At 34.0% G+C, this 22005-nt stretch overlaps 3 protein-coding genes across 8 annotated transcripts; 2 read left to right on the top strand and 1 right to left on the bottom strand.

The window, feature by feature from the left end:
* The first annotated feature begins 1134 nt into the window (after positions 1 to 1134).
* On the top strand, positions 1135 to 2760 carry LOC114722996 (uncharacterized). Of its 3 annotated transcripts, XM_028909150.1 has the most exons (4): positions 1135 to 1261; positions 1355 to 1396; positions 2017 to 2078; positions 2281 to 2760. In XM_028909150.1, exons 1-4 carry the CDS (start codon positions 1174 to 1176, stop codon positions 2593 to 2595), a joined length of 507 nt encoding a protein of 168 aa, XP_028764983.1. In that variant the 5' UTR covers positions 1135 to 1173; the 3' UTR covers positions 2596 to 2760. The 3 variants fall into 3 exon arrangements, with proteins under 3 accessions (XP_028764983.1, XP_028764981.1, XP_028764982.1); XM_028909148.1 differs by having other exon boundaries at positions 1135 to 1396; XM_028909149.1 differs by having other exon boundaries at positions 1135 to 1396; positions 2284 to 2760.
* A 3147-nt stretch (positions 2761 to 5907) lies between these two features.
* LOC114722839 (calcium/calmodulin-regulated receptor-like kinase 2) lies at positions 5908 to 11039 on the top strand. 3 transcript variants are annotated; one of them, XM_028908954.1, is made up of 9 exons: positions 5908 to 5961; positions 6816 to 7206; positions 7492 to 7645; positions 8221 to 8347; positions 9244 to 9326; positions 9405 to 9476; positions 10294 to 10497; positions 10617 to 10755; positions 10828 to 11039. In XM_028908954.1, exons 2-9 carry the CDS (start codon positions 6881 to 6883, stop codon positions 10914 to 10916), a joined length of 1194 nt encoding a protein of 397 aa, XP_028764787.1. In that variant the 5' UTR covers positions 5908 to 5961; positions 6816 to 6880; the 3' UTR covers positions 10917 to 11039. The 3 variants fall into 3 exon arrangements, with proteins under 3 accessions (XP_028764787.1, XP_028764785.1, XP_028764786.1); XM_028908952.1 differs by having other exon boundaries at positions 10617 to 11039; XM_028908953.1 differs by lacking the exon at positions 5908 to 5961 and adding an exon at positions 6431 to 6628 and having other exon boundaries at positions 10617 to 11039.
* Positions 11040 to 14772: 3733 nt separating this feature from the next.
* Positions 14773 to 19226, bottom strand: LOC114722959 (phosphatidylinositol 4-kinase gamma 7-like). Of its 2 annotated transcripts, XM_028909078.1 has the most exons (3): positions 19032 to 19226; positions 17865 to 17942; positions 14773 to 17428 (listed from the first exon to the last, which is right to left on the bottom strand). In XM_028909078.1, exon 3 carries the CDS (start codon positions 17158 to 17160, stop codon positions 15271 to 15273), a length of 1890 nt encoding a protein of 629 aa, XP_028764911.1. In that variant the 5' UTR covers positions 17161 to 17428; positions 17865 to 17942; positions 19032 to 19226; the 3' UTR covers positions 14773 to 15270. The 2 variants fall into 2 exon arrangements, with proteins under 2 accessions (XP_028764911.1, XP_028764910.1); XM_028909077.1 differs by lacking the exon at positions 17865 to 17942.
* Between the last annotated feature and the right edge of the window lie 2779 nt (positions 19227 to 22005).

Below are 22005 nucleotides of genomic sequence, written 5' to 3' on the forward strand. Positions count from 1 at the left end.
AATACTATACAATCATGCACCGGCCGGGACCTGATTTTAAGAGTCTGAGATGGGTGTCCTGCACGCAATTGAATCATTTTGTTGCGTATGCCTCTCTTTGTAGGACCCAATTTTTTCGGTGATTTATAATCTCAAAATGTGATCGCTGAATTGAACTCGCTGACATCTAGAGTGTATAAAACCAGTGCCGCAAGGTTAAAAGACTTGCAGCTAACGCATTGAACATGCTTAATGCGGACTGGACCTTGCATTCTCTGTGTTTTTGCACATCAACAGAAACATTGAATTTATTGCTTGCTAGTTGGGAGAGAGATTTTTTTAGTTTTTATTGATATTAAGTTATCCAAAGGAAGAAGAACGATAATGTGCCTTCATTATTCTTTTGCTTGTTTATCTCTGTTTACCGACTAGAATCTCATGAATAGGCCATGGGTTAATAATCTTTCAGAAAGCTTATGGTGGTTCAGTTCAATTTACTTTAATATATTAAACGACAATCATCTAGGTTCTAAATTAAGATCATCTGTAGTTTGATGCATGATTTTGAATGAATATCGTATAATACATCTGATGTATCTTGATTTTTGTCTGAGCTGATCTGGCTTGAACATAGACATGCTAAACGGAGTTCAGGGTCAGGTGCTTGGATTATATGACAGGAAAAGTGGAAGATTCTCAAATATTAAAAGCAATGCGGTCATGCACCGACTCTGGCATTTCAAATGACCTTATTAGTAGGGTACAAGAGGATCAGACTGATTGTATATTTCATACATATGCCATGTGATCTGTAGCTTCATTTATATATTATGCTTTCATCAGGCACCAGAGCAGACAATACATGCAGAGTAAGATCAAATGACTAGTTTTGACTGCTTTGTTCAGTTTGCTTCAGTTCAAACCAGATAACCACATTCATACTTGAAATTCAGAACACTTCTTTCCTCCTATTTTGTTTTAAAATTTATATTTGAATATTTTATTGTTACTAATCTGTTTTATGGGTTTTTTTTTAAAAAAAAATTCCACATACCAAGGATTAATATAATGGTTAAATGTCAGAATCCATGCTAGCTCTGTTAAAGTAAAACCAAGGTTGTTCTGCCTGTGAAGTTTTTTCTCTCAGTTGAACAATACTTCTACAACCCCAAGAGAAGAATAATCAATCAAAAGATGAAGCGCAGATTGCTGGCTAGCTTTTTACTAGGGTTTCTCTTGGTTACAAATGCGCTGGGAGACCTGTCACCAAGAGTTTTTGTGGGTAAAATAATCATTTCGTCATCTTCATTATTTTACCTTCAACAAGATCAAACTAAAAGATTGAGTGAACTGATTTTCAAAGCTGTAACTGCAGGTCTGGGAAGGAAAGTAAACATACCTGAGGTTACTATAACTGGTTTGTTTACTAATCTATCGTCTCATGACATATCGTAGATTTGATGTCTTTATCAGTAAAGATATCCATTACATTTCGTTCACAGGGATTATCTGATAGAATTGGAGCGGCTCACATGAGGAGGCTAGGGCTAGGGGAAAGCAACCTTATGGCCCAGAAAGACCCGAGTATGGTTTTTAAGATTGAAAGAAGCACATAGGAGGATTTAAAAGATTTTAGTTGCAACCTAGCTTTGAGAATAGTATATAACTTTGAAAGGGAAGGAGATATAGAAGTTGACTTTAGCGTGGGGGCAAAACTAGCACCCACAGGAAGTTCCTAAGGGCGGGTTTTGTAGCTTTCACCTGTGAGTGAAGGAATCGAAACCTTTGTGATTCTATTGGCTCCAGCTTGGCTGTGAAGACATGTTTAATGTCTTGCTTGTACGTGTGTTTCTTTCATATGTAAATTCATTTACTGCAATTTCTTAGACTTAATTGGATGCTCAAAACCCATATCTTTGTGCTAAGTCTTTACATAGGAAAGTTGTATATACCTTAAACATATACAGAGATGTGCTAGCACTTTACCATGTAAATTATTAATGTGGCTCATCATATGTGTCTGCTTCGGTCCTTCAGGAAAGGAGGATGATGCTTTGAAGAAGTCTACGGCGAACTTACTGGTTCAAATGAATTATCAGGTTCTAGATTTATTGTAGTTCTTTTCTGATTTTTCAATATATGAAGTAATTCCCTACTGTTAATGGCTCATTTATAGAGCTTGTCTCTAGTGTACCTTCTCTCTACTGATAACAGAATATTAATAATCTTCTGCAAATTCACTACTTGTTTATTGTAAAAAATAAACGTCAGACCCAACATTAATTTCAATAAGTTCCACAGAAGGAGCATATGACCATATTGGAGCCAAAGGCATCGAAAAGCATCAATTTTGTAATTCCAAGGAATAAGTTTTGCGACAAGAACCCAAAGTGTTTCTGTTTGCAATATTCTAATGCAAAGGTGGCAGGTGGAGGCAGGTTGAAGAATCCTTCAAGGCCTACTGAAAGACAAATGACTGAAGAACAACATCCTGAGAAAGATGAAGCTAAAAACCTTATTAAGGTTGCAAATGAGGTCGTGAATCTGATGGATAAGGATTACAAGGGAATGGCCAACGGCAAGCCACCTATCAACAATCATGAGCCTAGAAACTGAAGAGGAGGAAGAAGAAAATAAGTTTTGGCTTAGCCTTTTGTTGTTGTTTTTTTTTTTTTTTTATCAGTGACAAGAGACAGCTATAGGACTTTTTGTGGTTTGTTTCCGTTAGAATCATAGATGTAAAATGCATTATGATTGCTGAACATCATTGAATCTTCATAATATATCCTTTATGAGCTCTATTTAAAAAATTAAAGAAGTGGGGTTTTGAAATTTTAATAAAAAAAAGTAGTACTATAAAAGAGTAATAAAAATTAGTTAAAAGCTTTTAATCTTACTTTCTTAATTTTTTAAATCAAACTTATTAAAAATTTTCTCTTCCCTCCACCTCTTATTTTTCCTCGTTTGGTATGGACCCTCAAAGCTGTGAGCCTGTGACCATTCTGCTTTCAGGGTGTCTGACATATATAATCTTAATTAAATACTAGAAATTTTGCTAGATATATTGGGAGTAGTTTCTCGGAAGCTTATGGGCGTGGATGCCCTTTTTTTTTTTTTTTCAAAAAAACGTTTGTATTATTTTTCTGTTAGTGCAGGAAAAATAGATAAATAATGATTTGGTAGGTGGGAATTTAGACCTATACAAGAGACACGGGCGTCGGGCCACACACAATGATTAGAACCGAGTTAGGGTGTGTTGGATGAAACCAAACCGTGGTTTGGAAAAGTGATTCTGGAGAATAGATTCTGGGGAAAATAGATTCTGTGAAGAATAGATTTTGTAAAAAAGTGATTCTGAGAAGTGAGAGTGTTTGGATAATTGTTATCAGAAGCACTTTTTATATATACAAATTACTAAAAAAAAGACATAAGTTAATATGATAATTACAGAAAAAATAGATTTTATGATATTTTTTAATTTGAAGAAATAAAATTGTTAATAATATGTTTTTACCAACATATTAATAATACATTATAATTAATAAATAATTAATGTGTATATATAAAAAATATGATTTATAAAAAAAATAACAAGATACATATCATATAGGGCCTCACACTCTCCCTTTTTTCTCCAAAAGCAAAAAAATTTTGCTTTTTCCAAAACCATGGTTTTGGAGTCAAAACCATGGTTTTGACCCAAACCATGGTTTTGGTTTTGGAGGGGGTGTTGGGTGATCTATTCCCCAAACCATGGTTTGGGTCCCCAAACCATGGTTTGGGGTGTCACCCAAACACACCCTTAGTATAGAATATGAGAGTCAATGCCACCGTTTCAATGCATAGCCCTAACAGGTGATGGACCACGTAAAAACTTTCTACTACCGACTCACGTTTTCAATGAAATTATCGTAGGTAATCTTTTTTTTAAAAAAAGTTCAAAATTATTAAATCCTAAATAAAAAATCATTAAAAATATATATTATCATTTATAAATTAAGTATTGTCAAAATCTATTAAAATGTTATCAAATTTGATTTGAGATTTAATAATTTTTAAATTTTTTTTCTGGGATTCTTTCTTTGTTTTTTTGGGGATTTTCTTCTCTTTTTGCTCGGTCAAGAAAATATTTCAAATAAAACTAAGAAGGCGAATGATGACGCCATCTCTTTTATTGTTCACCACAAAATATTTGTTTCAATCAATATATTGTAATAAAATATAATATATTGGCAGTCTAAAGTTACCATAAAATAACTATTCGTTGGCTATGTGTAAAAATTAAAATCCTAAATGTATTCTTAACATGTTAGGATTTAGTTGCTCATAATAACAAGTGGATTCTAATTGATTATGATTTTCGGTTCGCATAATAACAAGTCAAAATCATTGTAGAAGTCAGTGTATTATCACATGAAAATAATACGCAAAAAAATTGTATGACGTAATTGAGTGCTCAAGTTGCGTCCAACTAGGTCAATCACTAGCCGCCACAATCAACATTAGAAGCTGGCAAGAGCAATAATTAACTACTATGTCCTGTTATTAATATAAGATTTTATTTAATTTTTATTTTAATTATAAATATAAAATCTCAATTCACTTTATTTTTCATATTTATGTATTTTTTTTAAGGTTGTCCTTTTAATAATAATAGTTCTAGTCAACACACTTGATTAGCAAGGATATTTTAAGAAAGACAATTCCTATTTATTACAAATAATTAACTTAACTTTTTTTCTTAATTTTTCTAAATTAGTCAACTAGCTCTCATGATTAGGACAGAAACTAGTAATTCGTTTTACGTATCATTATATTCCTTGATGAAATTATATGACATATAAAATGAAATTTTTTTAACGATTAGTCCCCGTCACGTTACATTATATTTATACTGAATATCTATTATCATATTTTATTTCAGGATATAGAAAGAAATTTTTTAGTCCCAGAATTTCAAATTACTTAAAAGAAAAAAAAGATCCCAGATGAGGGAGGATACGGTGCAAGATGCCAACTTTTTGAGGAAGATGACCAAATGCTAAGGACGTCTCGCTTTCTCTGAAGATTCAGACCAAAGAGCAACATCAAAAATCATGCAGGCTTTAGGAGGCAGGCAAACAGGTATGTTTGTTTTTAAAATAAACAGGGTTTAAAGGCGGATAGCCCTATGCATTAATGCAATTATTTTTCAAAGGACACATGGCAGCGATTAAAAAACTTAACATAATCAATTTGAGACACTTGATTTAAGTAAAATAACTTATCTACCTCTTTTCAATTTTCATGATACAGATTGTTAGGCTTGGATTTGATATAAATTTAAAATTTTTTTTCATTTTATCTCCTATATTTGTCACATTTCTCAAATTAATTTACTTAAGTTATTAGCTGACATATATTATCCCTGATCTTAACTATAAAAACTAATTAAAAATTTAATTTAATTCTAAATATAAAATTGTAATCTATTTTATTTTTTTATATTTATTTATTTTTAAAATAGTCCTTGTGATGGTTGTAGATATTAAAGAGTGTTAAAACAAATATATATTAGAAAAAATTATACTTATTTATTATAAATAATTAATTTTATGAATTTTTTTAGTATTCCCTAGTATTATAATTAAGCGTGGGCCCACAAGGACATCCAATATTACTACAGAATGAAATGGTAGCAATGCATTTTCCGGCTCCGTGCTTTCTTTAAATTTTGGAGCCACTCCACTGCCGTCATGACCACCAAATCCGCGTTTCTCTTTTTATTTCCGTCCCGCTCCAACTCACGCTTGCCTGTGCTATTTGAGTTTCCCTTTTGCTTTCAAAAGTCAGTTTCTTTCTTCCACCTCTTGGTCGTTACTTAATCCATGTCGTTTACTCTGCTTCCCAAACACGCATAAAATTGGACGGGGTTCGAGTTCATGATCGTGGTTTATGCAAAAAGTGGTTATTCCATTATGGTGGCGTTTTTCTGCTGAATTGGTACGAATTGATTTTCGTTTTGGCTTTTCATGTTCTTTGAAACGATCATTGACTCTGGCTTTTCCTTGTTTCTCGTCTGTTGGGCTTTGTGGATTGTTCTGTTTCTTGTAGGGGGCTTGTTTGTTCCGGAAGGATTTTTGTTGCTCGCTCGTTTTTCTTTTTGGTTTTTGATGTGTTCTGAAAACAGTCACTTTTTGGGGGGTACGGTTGATGAGTTTGTGAATAGATAACTATCTGCTGAAGCCTTTGCTGCAAAACTACAGTGTGATCATAAACCATCAAATCTGTATATCTTTCCAATTAGTTGACAAATTTTGTTGGGGAAACTAATAAAATTTGATTTATGCTGAGATGCATATCAATTGGTGCTTATTTCTTTAATATGTTCTCCAGCTATGCATCTCAGGTAATTTCTCTTAATATTTATGGATATTTGCTGCGGAATTTCAGTGTCATAATCAAGGTGTCCCCATCAAATTCTCTCCTTATGTCATAGTTGTGATGCTGATACTTAAAGAGAACATCAAAATATTTTAATATCGATAAGTATTTCTCAAGGTACTCTTGCAATTTGTTGTGGTTCTGTGAGGCACTCTCCTCCATATTTTGGCATGAGAGGTAGTTCCAACCATATAACTCCAACACTCGAAATTAGCAGCAACTTATGGTATGTTTACGTTTGCAACAAATGAACAGCCAATGTAATTATTTGTACCTCTATTCTCTCCCTCCTGGAGACAGAAAAATAAATATAATAAGAACTCATGTTACTTAATATCTTGAATGTCAAGTCTGTTAGTTCTTGATGGATGGAGTCCTGAATTAAATTTAAAATAATGTCAATTTTGTGACAGTGGACCTATCTAGAACCAGTCTTCTGCAAGATGATTTCATTGTTTACATCAAGGGAGGTCAAACAATGGTTCGCCAAGCTACTTTAGTTATCATTGGTGTTACAGTTGGCGTGGCCTTTGGAATTTTTATCGCTTCCCTTATATTTTTTGGGATAAGGTGGTATAAGAAGCATGCTCGTCTTACATATTCTGCAAAAGAGAGTAGTTTAACCACTCTTCCAATACGCACAAATGGATTAGGAACAAGCACTGACTTTAGTGCCTCTCTTACAAGTTCCATATCCAATTCGATGTCAGAAAATCTGCAAAGAAACTCCAATGTCTCTTGGTGGAGTCATCAAAACAAAGATCGATTTTCTCCAACATCTGGCATTTCAAAGTACTCATACAAGTATGTATTATATCTCTCTCTTTTGTCCTCTCTATTTCTTTCCTTCAAAACTTTGTTATTAAATAGCTATTACTGGAATGAAAAGCTTCTTAGTCGTTGATATTAAAATGTTTTGATTGTTTGTGGATTGGTGAAGGTTCTGCTGTCTCTTGATAACAAAGTTTCATAGTGTGATACAGGATAGTAAAAGGAAAAAAAAGAGTAGGACAGGGAATTGCATATAAAATAACTTATACAGAGACATTTAACATTGGTAATGGTATATCTGATCCTTTATATATCCAGAGAGATCCAAAAGGCTACACAGAATTTCACAACTATTTTGGGACAAGGATCATTTGGCACAGTTTATAAAGCCACAATGCCTACAGGAGAGGTGGTAGCTGTGAAGGTGCTTGACTCTAATTCTAAACAAGGGGAGAAAGAATTCCAAACAGAGGTGTGAGCGAACAACTACCTTGATCTTGATGCTAGGCTAAATATCATTGAAAAAGATTCTATAATTTCTGTTTCCTTTCCTTGTCTTGTTCCTAGCATCTTTAATTGTTTGGTTTGGTCAAGAGATCATAGATGATTTGATGGTTGTTGTTTATTGTTTAGGCAAATCTGAAGGAACTTTATGCATCGGGATAATTTAAATCGGTCTTAATTAGCCCGTGTTTTGAACAGTTTCTTTTTCATGTTAACTTAAAAATTCAGTCAAGTTATATAGTGTCAGTTAGTGCAACTCTTGTGTTGGTCATCATTCTTGAATGTTGTAACCTAAGGAGTTCTTGGAGTTTGTAAGCACATTGTTCGATGTGATTATCATGGTGGGCACATGATAGCCTACAGAGGCAACTAATTCCTTCTTTTCATCGGAAGAAGACATTATTGTTAGTCTGAAATTGCAAAGGAGGGCCACAATTCAACTTGGTTTTGTCATACTTGCGAAACTTGTTTTTGTTTGAGAACCTATATGACCAATTTAAATCTATCTTTAGGCAACTAAGTCCTTCTTTTCTAATGTTACAGGTGCTTTTGCTGGGACGATTGCATCATCGGAATCTTGTGAATTTAGTAGGATATTGTGTAGATAAGGGACAGCGTATTCTGGTTTATGAGTTCATGAGCCATGGAAGCTTGTCAAACCTTTTATACAGTAAGTTGAACATCTTTTCTTCTTCTAAAGAACTTTTATTGTTATGTTAACTGTATATTGAGACTAACTTATCCCCATCCAATGGAACGATAAATGGAATTTTTTTTTTTTAGTTTGATCTTCCGGAGATACAGCCTCTCAATTTAGTTCCCCAATCAAATTGGTCCTTCATTAACCATTTGTAACTCTTTCATGCACTATAGTTAAGCTCCAAGTCTCTAACACGACCAATGTTGTTTAGGGGATTGAAGTTGAAGACACCTGGGCAAGTTCGTATCACTCGTTATTGGTCACATGTGGTTCTCTTTTTGCTTGACAATGTGTTAACTTTGATTAGGGAAAAATGTTTTTGGACTAAATTAGGAGACTTTATCTTTTGATGGATAAGAAGCTAGGTTGAGGGATTTTATATGTGGAGGACCACATTGAAAAAAAAAAAGAATGTTTCAGGAAATAAATAATCAATTTACTCTAGCATTTTGTTGGTAAACCATCATTCGATGGGAAAAAATGCATATGCATCCCTTCAATTTTGAGAATCAAACATTAGTCTTTTAAACTTTCAACCTCCTGCTTTTAAAACTGCCCCATCTACGAGGATGTCGGTTCACATCTTTCCTTTGTCACATGGTATGCCTCCATTGGTTTAAAAGTGAGCATGGGCAGTTAAAATATTAAAAAAAAAAAAAAGGATCCCTACATTCACATATGCTAAAGAATTATAGTGTAGGGGGGTAATTTATTGTTTTTGATGTTGAAGGGGGTGTTTGAATATGCTCTGAAGGTCAGGGGTAATTTATACTTTTCCTTTGTTTTTTTATTTTGTCCCTAGCTGAGACACACATGAGAATATGCTTCTTCTTCTTTTTTTTTTAAAATACCTTCCCTTATTCTAGGTGATGTAAAGGCTTTGAGTTGGAACGAAAGGCTTCAAATTGTTATTGATATTTCACATGGAATTGAATACCTTCACGAAGGAGTATGTTTATTTTATTATTTTTATATTTCTTATACACATTGTGAAAGACATTCGTTTAATATCAATACGCATGGACAGGCAGTACCACCCGTTATACATCGTGATTTGAAGTCTGCCAATATATTGTTAGATCATTCGATGAGAGCTAAGGTAAGCTCTCTTTGAGCCCGTGTGTTTTGATATATTAGATTACCAATGTGGATTCTAAAATTTTCTTATGATATTCAATCCTCCAAGTTATTGTGATCCAAGGAATTAGAAATCTATCAACTTTCACTAATAAAAGAAGAATTTCAAAAGCATTTGTTTAAGAGATTTTATAAGGGCAAATTTTTTGTTAGTTGCTAAGTAAAAAGAATTTACCATTGAAGTTACCAAATGCATTGCTGATCATGGTCATATACCTCACACCTAGCCTACATTCCTTTCTTTATTTTATAAATATATATATATATATAGAGAGAGAGAGAGAGATGATATGCATACGTAAAGTTATTTAAATATGTTTTTAATAGGTGTTGATTGCTCCAATTGACTAGCATTTCTAGGCCACTGCTCTCCCTTCCTCCTCTGCCCTCACCTATTTCCTCTTCAATTTTACTTTGGAGATAAGAAGTAATATAACTCTGTTAATGAGATGCTGCTGTGAGAGATTACTTTTTATCACTAACGAGCAAATTCCTGCTTAATAATAAATAAGATTTTTCCAAACTTGTTCTTACCTCATAGCTATTTTTTTCTTCTTCTCAAGTTTATACCCATCTTGTACATGCGAAGCGGTTTGCCTTTTTGCAAGTTCATGTAATATGACTTTCTGACACGCCATGGTTGCACATTCTTGTGATAACTTCAGCGTAACAATCAGAATAATAAGAACTTATTGTGACTGTGAACGCTGCAGTACGAATCATCTATGATTATTATGTTCGTGAGATATCAACTATTTTCCAAATTTGTGATTTTGCAGGTTGCTGATTTTGGGTTGTCAAAGGAAGAGGTCTTTGATGGCCGGAATTCAGGCCTTAAAGGTACATACGGCTACATGGACCCAGCATACGTTTCCTCAAACAAGTTCACAATGAAGAGTGACATCTACAGTTTTGGTATCATCATTTTTGAGCTCATTACAGCCATTCACCCTCACCAAAATTTGATGGAATATATTAACCTTGTGAGAATTTCTTTCTTTTTTCTTTATGCCATGAATAGAGCGTCCCTTGATGCTTGCATTGTAATCCATGCTCCTAGATTTTTGGTTTTCTTCTAATTAGCTCATCTTTTTTCTGTAAGGCTGCAATGGAACATGATGGCGTAGATGAGATACTTGACAAACAACTTGTAGGAAAATGCAACCTTGAGGAAGTAAGGCAGCTTGCTAAAATTGCTTATAAATGTTTGCACAGATCTCCCAGGAAACGCCCTTCCATTGGTGAGGTTTCTCAGGGTATATTGAGAATAAAAGAAAGGCGCCTTGTGAAAGAAGATACCTTGTCATTTGCAGGCAGTAACTTCTCCAGAGCTTTGAGCCGAATAGAGGATCAGGTTGAATTAAATAGGTTAACCGCCATGAACCTTGGAGAAACTGGATGAACAAAATTGCTTTTACTTGGGGAGGAGTCTCTTTTTGTACTCGTTTAGAAACAACTGAAATGTACAGGAGATTGATGAAACAACTACCTCCAATTTTTGAAGCTATTGTCTCAGTTGTCTGCAGATGTTCACGTTACTTATTAAGAGGATAATTGAGGATGATTATACCAGACTCGAAAAATTTTGGAGCAAACCATCATCTGCCTTCCCCGCTGACCAAATTCTACATCTCTGGAGGAAAACAGGGGTAATTGAGGACTGCTAATCAATCCTAATTCAACTCAGGAAAGTAGTAAAATGAAAAATCAAGTACAAAAAATTCTGTAGTTGTGCGCGCGCGCGCCTGTTAGAGAGAGAGAGATTCTAAAGTAAGGCCATTTATTTCTTTTATTTTTTTTTGGCCAGACTAAAGTAAGGCCATTTCAGATGAAAGAAAACTTAGAAAACTGCGATTTTCCCTTCAGCTCTTCAGTTCAACAAGATAGAACCTAATGTAGATGCACATTATTATAATGTTCACTGTATTTCCCAGAACCAGTGAACTGGGAACCACTAGAGATGATTTTCCTTTCTTGACCTGATATCAGAGTTGATTAACTCATGGATTCTACGTACTAATTTTAGCTTCATATCTTCTTGCAAGAGGTAAAATAGCAAAAGCACTGGGGGTGCTGACATCTGTGCCTCGTAGCAGTTCTTTCCAACATGCGTGCGACATAATATTAAGCCATGGACGAGCATGAAGATTCATTTGCCGGAAAGCCATATGGATATAATGCGTCACACGATGGTTTAAATTCGAATTTCTCTCACTTAATTTGCATTTCTGCCAGTAAACTCGAACCAAACCAGCAAATGATAACTTTCCGTCAACTATATTTACACTCCAAGGTTCGTTTGTAATCCGAAAATACTGCCAAATTGCATCTTTCACGGGAATAAATCAAAAGAAGTGGTATGAAAACGCAATGGTTGCAACACATATTTTTGGGAGACGGAAAATTGAATTTCGTACATGGAAAATGAACTATTGCTGGAGGCCTTTTAAGTTAACTTTCACTGCTTTCCTTTTTTTTTTTTTTAAAGTCATTTTGCAAAGCTTACAAAGCAATTAGTATTCTAAAATAGTGCCATTAATATGAATATTACTAGTAATTATTGGAGAGTTAGATTGAAAAGAGTCACCCGAAGTTAGCTCAAATGACAATTGTTGATCGTGGAGACTGGAGAGGGGTATGGGCAGGTTAAGAGTTCAATTTCTCCTAATGTCACACGAAAAGGAGTAAATTGAAAGAGATGAGCTAATGGTGACCCATTAATAGCAAAGGGAGAAATATAAAGATACAAAATAACTGCTATTATTCTTCTTGAAAGTGTATTATTCAGTAGCGATTATAAAAAGTAATGAATATTGGGTAAAGTATTTCTGTAATATCGTAATTGGAATGTGTGGCATCCTTGCTGAAATCAATAGATTCTTTAATGGTCAATGAGCTTATTTCAATGTCTATCAAAGAGAATGGGAGTCAACCATGACAACATTTCCTTTCACTTAATGTTCACTGTAGATCTGAATTGTCAAATATACCGCAAAAGGGCTTAGATTAGATTCAACTAATACCGCTTTTTTCCAGAGGGGGAAAAAAGAAGGGGAAATTACAAAAAAAGACCTTGGAATTGTAAAAACGCAGATAGGGACCCTTGACAACTTCACTTTGGGTTTTGACAAGAATAATATGCCCTGAAGTTGTCAAAACCCAAAGTGAAGTTGTCAAGGGTCCCTATCTGCGTTTTTGCAATTCTAAGGTCTTTTTTTGCAATTTTCCCAAAAAAGAACTAATATCACTTTTGGTTTTTGATATAAGAGTTTGCTAGATATTTAATTTGATTCTAGATATAATAACACTACAATCCATTATTTTTCTGAAAACTAATACCATTTTTGGTTTTCGATATTTATTTATTTTGCTTACAAATATTTATTATGGTGATTACATATATTAAGAAATTTTCATAAGTGATCTAATTAACAATAATATTTTGCCCACGTTCCTCATTAGCTCTCCGACACCCAATCTTCATCTTCTTTCTCCTTCTCCTCTCCTACTCCTTGACATGGGGTGTGTTTGGATGAAACCAAACCGTGGTTTGGAAAAGTGATTTTGGAGAATAGATTCTGGGGAAAATAGATTCTGTGAAGAATAGATTTTGTAAAAAAGTGATTCTGAGAAGTGAGAGTGTTTGGATAGTTGTTATCAGAAGCACTTTTTATATATACAAATTACTAAAAAAAAGACATAAGTTAATATGATAATTACAGAAAAAATAGATTTTATGATATATTTTAATTTGAAGGAATAAAATTATTAATAATATGTTTTTTACCAACATAATTAATAATACATAAGATAATATAATTAATAAATAATTAATGTGTATATATATTTATAAAATATAAGATTAAATATATTTATAAAAAAATATGTTTATAAAAAAAATAACAAGATACATATCATATAGGCCCTCACACTCTCCCTTCTTTCTCCAAAAGCAAAAAAATTTTGCTTTTTCCAAAACCATGGTTTTGGAGTCAAAACCATGGTTTTGACCCAAAACCATGGTTTTGATTTTAAGAGGGGTGTTTGGGTAGATTATTCCCCAAACCATGGTTTGGGTCCCCAAACCATGGTTTGGGGTGCTACCCAAACAGACCCATGGTTGATGGCTCTCACGAAGGTTGTAGCTCCTGGATTCAAATATCTTTCTCTCTGTTGCTTCCAGCTCGCCGCCTCTTTTTCTTTGTTTTTCCCGATATCCCGTCTCCGTCCGTGGTTCATCCCCAACATCTTTTCTTTCGGTGAAATCATCCCCATTCCCCCGCATCTTCTTGTTTCAGTAGTTATCTATATTATGTTATTTTAATACTTTTTATAATATATATATATATATATATACCATTAATACGTCAGGAAGAATGCTGTTAATATATAATATTATAATTATGTGATAATAATGACTCTTTTTATTTCAAAATGTATATAAAAAAATTTCATTGTATAAAAATAAAATGAGGATAAAATTTTTTATATAAAAATTTCGCTCTCTCCCTCTTCTCTTAAACTAAACAAAATACCATTAAAATTCAAAAAAAATTTTAAAAAATAACTGTTAAAATTTAAAATTTAAAATTTAAAATTACTATAAAAATGTGTTGTTATTTATTTTTTGAGCGTAGTAATTTTTTTTACGAATATAATATCTAATACTGATTTAGAATTTTAAAATTTAACAATTATTTATTTAGGATTTTTTTTAAAATTCCTCCCTTGTATTAAAAACTTTCCTCCCCTTCTCTTTTCTTTTTTCCAATTAAAATCTCTCCCTTTCTTTTATCTTCTTACAGCTTTTCTTGAATCCCCAGACTTGAGTATTTGGAAAAGAAAAATGCAAGGAGTCAACCGTGGCCAGCTTTGAGCGTCCTAGATTCGCTGGTGGTTCTTCTTTGAACGGAGGTCTGTTCGGCCATGTACAAGTTCATTATTCATATTCTTGCCAAAAAAAAAAAAGTTCATTATCCATATTTGTTGCAGACGTTTAATAACTTCACACCATCAAAAGCAAATCAAAAGTTGTCTATAACCAATTGATTAATAAGCAACAAAATCAGAAGGGAAAACGAAGGAGTAGGAACAGGAACCCAAAAGGGGGGGGGGGGCCGCGTGCTTCCCATGAAACAGACCCCACGTTGGCCGTTGCTTTGTTCAAGTTCGAGTTTTGGGTATACCCAAATAAGAGCACCCACAGAAAATAAACATTTAGAAGCATGGTACTTTGGAAGCTTGTTGAAGAGAAGGGATATAGGAACAAATTTTTCAATCTTATATGGCTAGGCGATGTGGGCACGTCGTGACAAATGCACCGCTTACACCTTGAGTATGAGATGAAATCTGACAAAATAATTTAATAAATAACTGTAATAACTTTAGGCAACAGAAGAATTACAGCAACACAACTTGTTTATAGCTCCCCAAGAGAAGCACAGGTTTTGCCCCAAGGCAAATTTATTTTCGTGCATTTCTCTGATCTGATTTATTCATCATACTAAGTGAACTTAAAGCGGAAACATATCTAGAACACAATCTCCACATATATGGTAAGACCTCAGCTCTACATGCTGATGCAAAAGCTTTCTCCGCCAAGCTACTCATAATCTATGGCAACTAAATACTCATGTTCAGACACACGGAACTATAGCTTCTGCATCCATATGTATAGTTCAGGCTATCACTTGACACATCAAAGTCTTTATTCAGAGTTTTAATGGTTCCCTCCGTAATGTAACTTGATGATGCCCCTAAAATTGGCAGGAGGTTCCAAGCCTCTGCCTCTGGCCCACAAGCCGTCGCTTGCGGCTAACAAAAGCCAGATTCAACAACCTCTGAAAATTCTCAAGAAATTGGTTCCACTTCTCTTCATCCATATCCGATAGCTTTACAAAACTACTACTTGCAGGCAACTCGTTCACAGTCCTGTTTCCAGATGACGTACTGGCCAAACAGCCAGTCTTTTGTTTTACACCCTGGTGTTGCCAACTTTTTTCACCAATATTAGCGTTTCTCATAGACACCGACAGCTTCGCAACATTAGGCACCCAATTTTCTTCAGGACTAGTGCATTCACCTGACCTTGGGGGCAACTCCTCTTCAATCTCTCCATCGTCCTCCATCACAATCTCCTCCAGTTTAGAAGAAAAAGGGTTTCTCCCACTCCCAACCTTGGTTCCATGTTTGCCTGAGCTTATTTTTAGTTGCTTCTCTATATTTGCAGTATAGTCCAAATCATGATCCTCACAGTCTATATGAAACTGAATCACATCTTTGTCTCCTGGCTCTGCTTCAGGAGAAGAGAATTCTTCCTGATCTAACAGTTTCCTTGCTTCGATACATATAAGCTCAAACTCACTGGGCTCTTCATCATGACCCTTAAATTCCCTGCTCATCATGTCACCAATTTCAGCTAGACAAAGACCAAAAGCTGCTGCCTCCTTAAGGAAGATTGTACAGAGAACCAAAATCCTCAAGCATGCTTCTCGAATAACAGGCACTTCCATCCTCAGTAATTCTGAGTCACGAAATGGATCTAGATTGTATATATAATCCAGCTCATCTTCTGAGAAAGGAATTGATGCCTGCGGCCAATGGATCCACTCAAAATAAGGATCTTCCAAGCTTTCAGGAAGGCAAAGACCATGATCGATAGGAACAAGCTCCACCTGGCCAAAACTTCCAACCTCATCAAGCTTCCTGACCAAAAGATTTCCCGCATGTCTGTCTGTGTTAAAAATTCGTATGTCCAAGATCCCTATCCTATGCACAGCAGAAACAGGAAAACTTGAAGTTCCATGATCACTTGCATCAAAATCATGAGGAACGTACTGTTGTAGGGATGCTATCTTGCTGGTCTGCTGTCTCCTCTGATGCATATTACCATTTACCCCACCATTTATGTTAAATATAGAATGTGTGATTTTCACAAGGGCAGTAGGTGGCACGTCAGCAAAATTATCATGGTCAAGAAGGTAAGCTATGACTTCTCTGAACCCTGTCTCCCCAACACGCACAGAACGTTTCAATCCTGGCTGTCCAAGGGCTTTGCCAACAAAGCCTTTTGGGTTGTTTGGTGCATAAGGTTCCTCGTCTGTTGGTTTTACAATAGCAATATTTTCACCATGGCAGTTCCTAAAATAATAAGCACCTCCCAGTCCTCTCTGAATGGGGATTGGTTCAACACCAAATTTTAATGCTTTCATAATATCATCAACCAGTTGTTTTGTTCTAGCAAATTGATCTGAGTAACCTAATATTTCAATTGGTCCACTCTGATCTCTCTGCTGAAGATCTCTACCAGTAGGTGACAGACATGGGGTAGATGAGCTCCTATGCAAAAAGTTCCTGGTGAGAAGAAGTGGAGAATCATTCCTAACTTCACTCAGATCATTTTTTAAGACCATATCACCACATATAAGTGAACTTTCCTCAGTTGGAACATTTAATGCAAGTCGTAGCTTAGTCTTCACAGTATGGGCATTGTCACTTCCATCTAACTCTATTCCCAAAACAGAGCCACTTTCCGTCTGCACAAATACTCGCCTCTTTCCAGAAGGCTTTCGTTCCATTCTTTTATTCCCACAACATTCACCATTAGCAGGTCCCTTGAAGGTTGCAACAGCCATCTCAGCATGCATACAGGTATCCAGATCAGGATACGTGGAAGGAAAAGGAGAAGATGCAAACTTCAAAGCCAGCAGCAGAGGTGACAGTGGCAGAGAGTTCTTCTCTCACGCAAACACTGAACTCAGATGCTGGCACTTGATGTTGAAGGAAAGAGTTTCTGCCGTGAAAAATCATAGTCAAGTAGGTAAGATCTGAAATCCTCCAACGGTTCTCACATAGAAGAAGCTTTATTTGTAAAGCTTATTACACATGGTCAAACCACTACATTGGAAATGTGACCTGGTAACAGAAGTTCATTAAAACTAAACAAACCAAAAGATACATAATTGTAGAGATTAATGGCTACAGTGCTACACTTAAATTTATGCTTCTCAGTATGCATCTTGATGCTAAGCTGCAACAGTAATGCGCCAAGAAAAAAACCAATGCACTCGTAATGTCTCATATTTTAGTTTTAATTAAGAAACTAGATAGCATGAATATAAAAACCTGCATATAACCTTCTTCTTCTTTTTTTCACACCACCAAATTCCTTTCCGTTTTCTTCATCATCTTGGTCTCAATTGTATCATAAAATAGCATCCATTGAAAGAAGAAGAAGAAGACTATTCTGGCTTAATTTTGTAAAACACAGCACTTAAGAAATTATTATTCAAAAGAATAAAAAACCAGAGCATCAGAGCCTTGCAAAAGTCCTAACAGCCGAACTACTTACCTACAAATAACCTTCATAATTCATAGAAGCTAGTCATTCCATCCATGTCATGTTTAATTATTGAGCTCCAAGATCTGACTGTACAATACCAATTGGGAGACTTAGAAACAAACGGAAAGGCACAGATGTGGTGTGTGTATCCTTGAAAACAAATTTTCTGCTGCTTCTCTTGGAGCAGTAAAGGGGGTGCTTCTTCTGGACCTCAAGATTTTATTTTTACTTTTATTTTATTTTATTTTAAATTTAATTTTTTAATGAAACAGAATATAAAATGAAAATTTAGATTAAAAATTTTTCTTAAAATTGAACGGTCAAAATTTGAGAAATTTTATTGTGTTCCTCTTGAAGGGACAGCATAACCCGGTTCCTCATGTCTATCAAAGGCCTCGGAGAAATGTCTAGAAAATGAAAACAGAAAGACGTCTCATTTCTAATAAGCATTAATTTACTCTTGAATCAGTCGAATACCATTCAGAATAATCAACTCGCGAGTAACAAATAATAATACTGAAAAAAAAAAATTATCAAGTTGTCAACATAGTGATTAGACGCCAGAAAGCTCGAAGAAAACTCAACGAGAAATTCACTGATCAGTAATTTAATCCTATAGGAACCACAAAAACACCAAGAGACATATCGAACTGATAAATCGGTGAAAAGGGCTTGGAGAAATGGATTAAAATAATTCAGGTATCAAATATCTAACATGCCTAATTTTTTACCAGCAAATTTATAAATCCAATCGGATAACGTTCTATTGTGCAAACATTTAAGATTTAAAGTGAAAAATAATTAATCGGATAGGATTCTCCCCCGCTTCGGGCTCCGGTAAGAGCAAACATGCAAGAATCTTATGAGTAGAGATTTCCGCCACGCATTCCTGCCCATCCTTAACATCTATTATGAGAACTGAAGAATTTTGCCACGTCAATGTAAAATAAAACATGATCGAAAGGGGGGGGGGAAGGAAAGGCACTTTCGATACCTCAAAAAGTGAAATGTGAACCCAAAACCAGGAAGAAGAATTAAACATAAAAACTCAATTCAACCCGATGTTTTTCAAACCGGAAGGAAGGAAGAAAGAAAGAAAGAAGCAATAACAACAGAGTCGATGCTAAGTGAATTGCATTCAAAATTACAAAAGCAAAAACCGAAGAAGAGACTCACCGGCAAGTGGGAGATCAGAATCGGGAGGGCAGAGGTTCAGGCAGAGCCCCCGCCGTGGACAGAGGGCTGATACTAGGAGAAAGGTTGAAGATGAACGGCCAGGATTGGATAGATTGATGTTCTACATCAAAAGCCGCGAAAGAAGCGGCTCCGTTTGGCACTCCCGCTCTCGGAAGTTTCTCTAACTTCCCTTCAACAAGAAAAAGACAGTACGGCTTCAGCCGACGAGGTTGAACGGATTTAATATATTTATTATTATTTTTATTTCATTTAATGTTGTGAATTGACAACATAATAGTGACAGACAGTCAGACACTGGTACTTCACGCACATAATTTCGCCACGTGGGCCCCACTGGACCCTGCGAATCCCACGTGGGGCTACTCCAACTGAGTTTAATTTTCGCATCTAAAAAAAAAAGGAGTTTAATTTAGGAATAATAACATTTTTTACCTGAATTTGTCTCCATTAAAAGTTTCATAGTCTCATGATTTTATTTTTCCTTTTGAGTTATGAGGATTAGTTGTATACCATTATAAAATTTTAGGAGTTTAATTGATAAATATTAGATTTTAGGGATCGGGTTAACAATTGAGACAAATTTATCCCCTATTTGATTAAGCTATTAAGCCCCAAAAATAACTTATTTTCCTGATAAGCCCATTTAAAAAGTTGAAAGGAGTTTGACAAAGCTTATAAGTCATTGTAGTTGGACACAAAAAGCTGGATTGAAACGAACTTAAAGATAAGCTGATATGAAGTAACTTATTGAAGTGAAATCGTGTTTAAGATTATTGGAATTGTCAGAAAATTTTATTTTTTTTCTCGTTCCCCCGCTATTATTCTGTCGTTTATTTCACCCAAACCTCTTGTTCCAAATTGAAACTTGTTTCGCCTAGACACAGCTCATACTTCTTCTTTTTTTATTGTATTAAAATAATTTAAATTCATTTATCATTATTTTATAAAACTCATACTGGTTTGGGTAATTATATAAACTAAACTTACTAATTTAAATTCATGGTATTATGTAAAAAATTTTATATTATTTTTCATTATCTAATAAAACTTATACCTATTTTGGTAATTATACAAATTAAATATATTTTTATTCAATCATAATCCAAACCACTTTCTACTTAATTTAACTTTTACAAACTAATTTTTATAAAAATCCAATACAAACACAATTCACATCATCCAACTCACTTTTTCAAAAATTAAATTAATAATAAGCTACTTTTTTAACCATTGATCCAAACAGATCTTTAAGTAACCTACTAATAGAAGTTTGGTTAGCCATTTTACATCCGGCCAGAAAAAATCCATTTTAATAAGTGTTTACATCAAAATTAATAAGTATGTAATGATAAATTTTTTTTTATATTTTAGCATATTGTACTCTTGACATAAATTAGTAGAAGTGCTTTAATGGTAACTATATCTTTTGTTTGACCTTGTAATGATAACTATATAAACTTTTACTAAGGTCTCGTCCTCTTTATAATAAGGTTTTGTGCACATATAATTTTTAAAATATCTAAAAATTACTGATGTTAGTGTGAAAGTAACGTAGAGGTTTTATTTAAATATATTGATCGTGTTATTGGAAAAATTATGTGGATTTTACTTTGTAATTTTTTTAAAAAAATCGTATTTTCCATGCTTTAAAGATAATGTTATTATTCGATTCATATTTATCGTTTATAAAGTGAAAATTGAAAATACAAGTAGATTCATATATTTAAGATTCTCATTCTTTTAAATAATGGAGGGGTCATTTTAAATCTTTTCATCCGTCATGTAACAAAAATAAATAGTAACGAATATATCTTGTACAGAAATAAATGTTTGACAATGAAATTCTTAAATATACAAAAAATTTGGAATTTTTACTTTTAAAATTACTGCCCGGGTTTGTCAAAGGCGCCATTAATATCGAGATTAGCTTTCTCTGTGTTTAAATTATGCATATAAGTTTGATAAAAACAATTATGCATGTAAGCACCATATAAATGAGTAAACTGAAATGTCCTTTTTGAGGGGTGAAAAAGAGATAAGAAAAAAAATTTTAAAAAATAACTCTAAAATTTTAAATTAAGAATTAAGAATAATTACAAAAACGTGTTGTTATTTGATTTTTAAATACTATCAAATATTATTAAAATCTAGTGAAAGTCTGATTTAAAATTTTAAAATTTAAAGATAGTTTTTTTAGATTTCCCCAAAAAATAAAGGCGAAGCATCTTATAACTTGTAATTTATTCGCTAATAATGTTAGGCGTTCCTTCTCTCTTTTTTTAACCTGTTTATTGTAGTGCTTTTATAATTTAATAATTATCACTTTTCCTTTTTATATATATACTCCTCCGGTCCTTAATATAGGACCCAATTCTCAAGTTGGTTTTGGTCCTAAATATAAGACCCCTTTCTTATATTTATCAATTTTCTCTAAATTACCCCTATGAATACTCCCTCAACCATAATCAAGTAAAAGAGAGAGATGGGGTATTAAGAAAAATGATTATGGTGTTTTAGGAAAAATGTCTCACTTTTCTTATAATTAACTAACTTACCTAACTTCCTTAATCTAATCAAATTAGTTAAATGGGTCTTATATTAAGGACCGGAGGAGTATATATATATAAAAAAAGCATCTTATGAGTTATGACTGATGTTTTTATCATTATCTGCGATGCCTGAGGAGTAAAGTCCAAGGAGGCAATCACTATCTTGCTTCGGGCCTTCTGTGTTCATTTTTGGCGTGCCCTGTCCAATCTAGGGAAAAGATATTCCAATTCATTTTTTTTTGTAGTGTATGTGTTTTTTTCAACTTGATATTATTTCTGGTTCTAATTATAAAAACTAGTTGACTAATTTGAGAAAATTAAAAAAATAAATTGAGTTAGTTATCTGTCCTAAATAGGTGTTGTCTTTTCTAAAATATCCTTGCTAATCAAATGTATTGATTAGA

This window comes from Neltuma alba, unplaced genomic scaffold (assembly GCF_004799145.2).
Source record: "Neltuma alba isolate B1F8T4 unplaced genomic scaffold, ASM479914v2 tig00012116_pilon, whole genome shotgun sequence".
Taxonomy (NCBI): Eukaryota; Viridiplantae; Streptophyta; class Magnoliopsida; order Fabales; family Fabaceae; genus Neltuma; species Neltuma alba.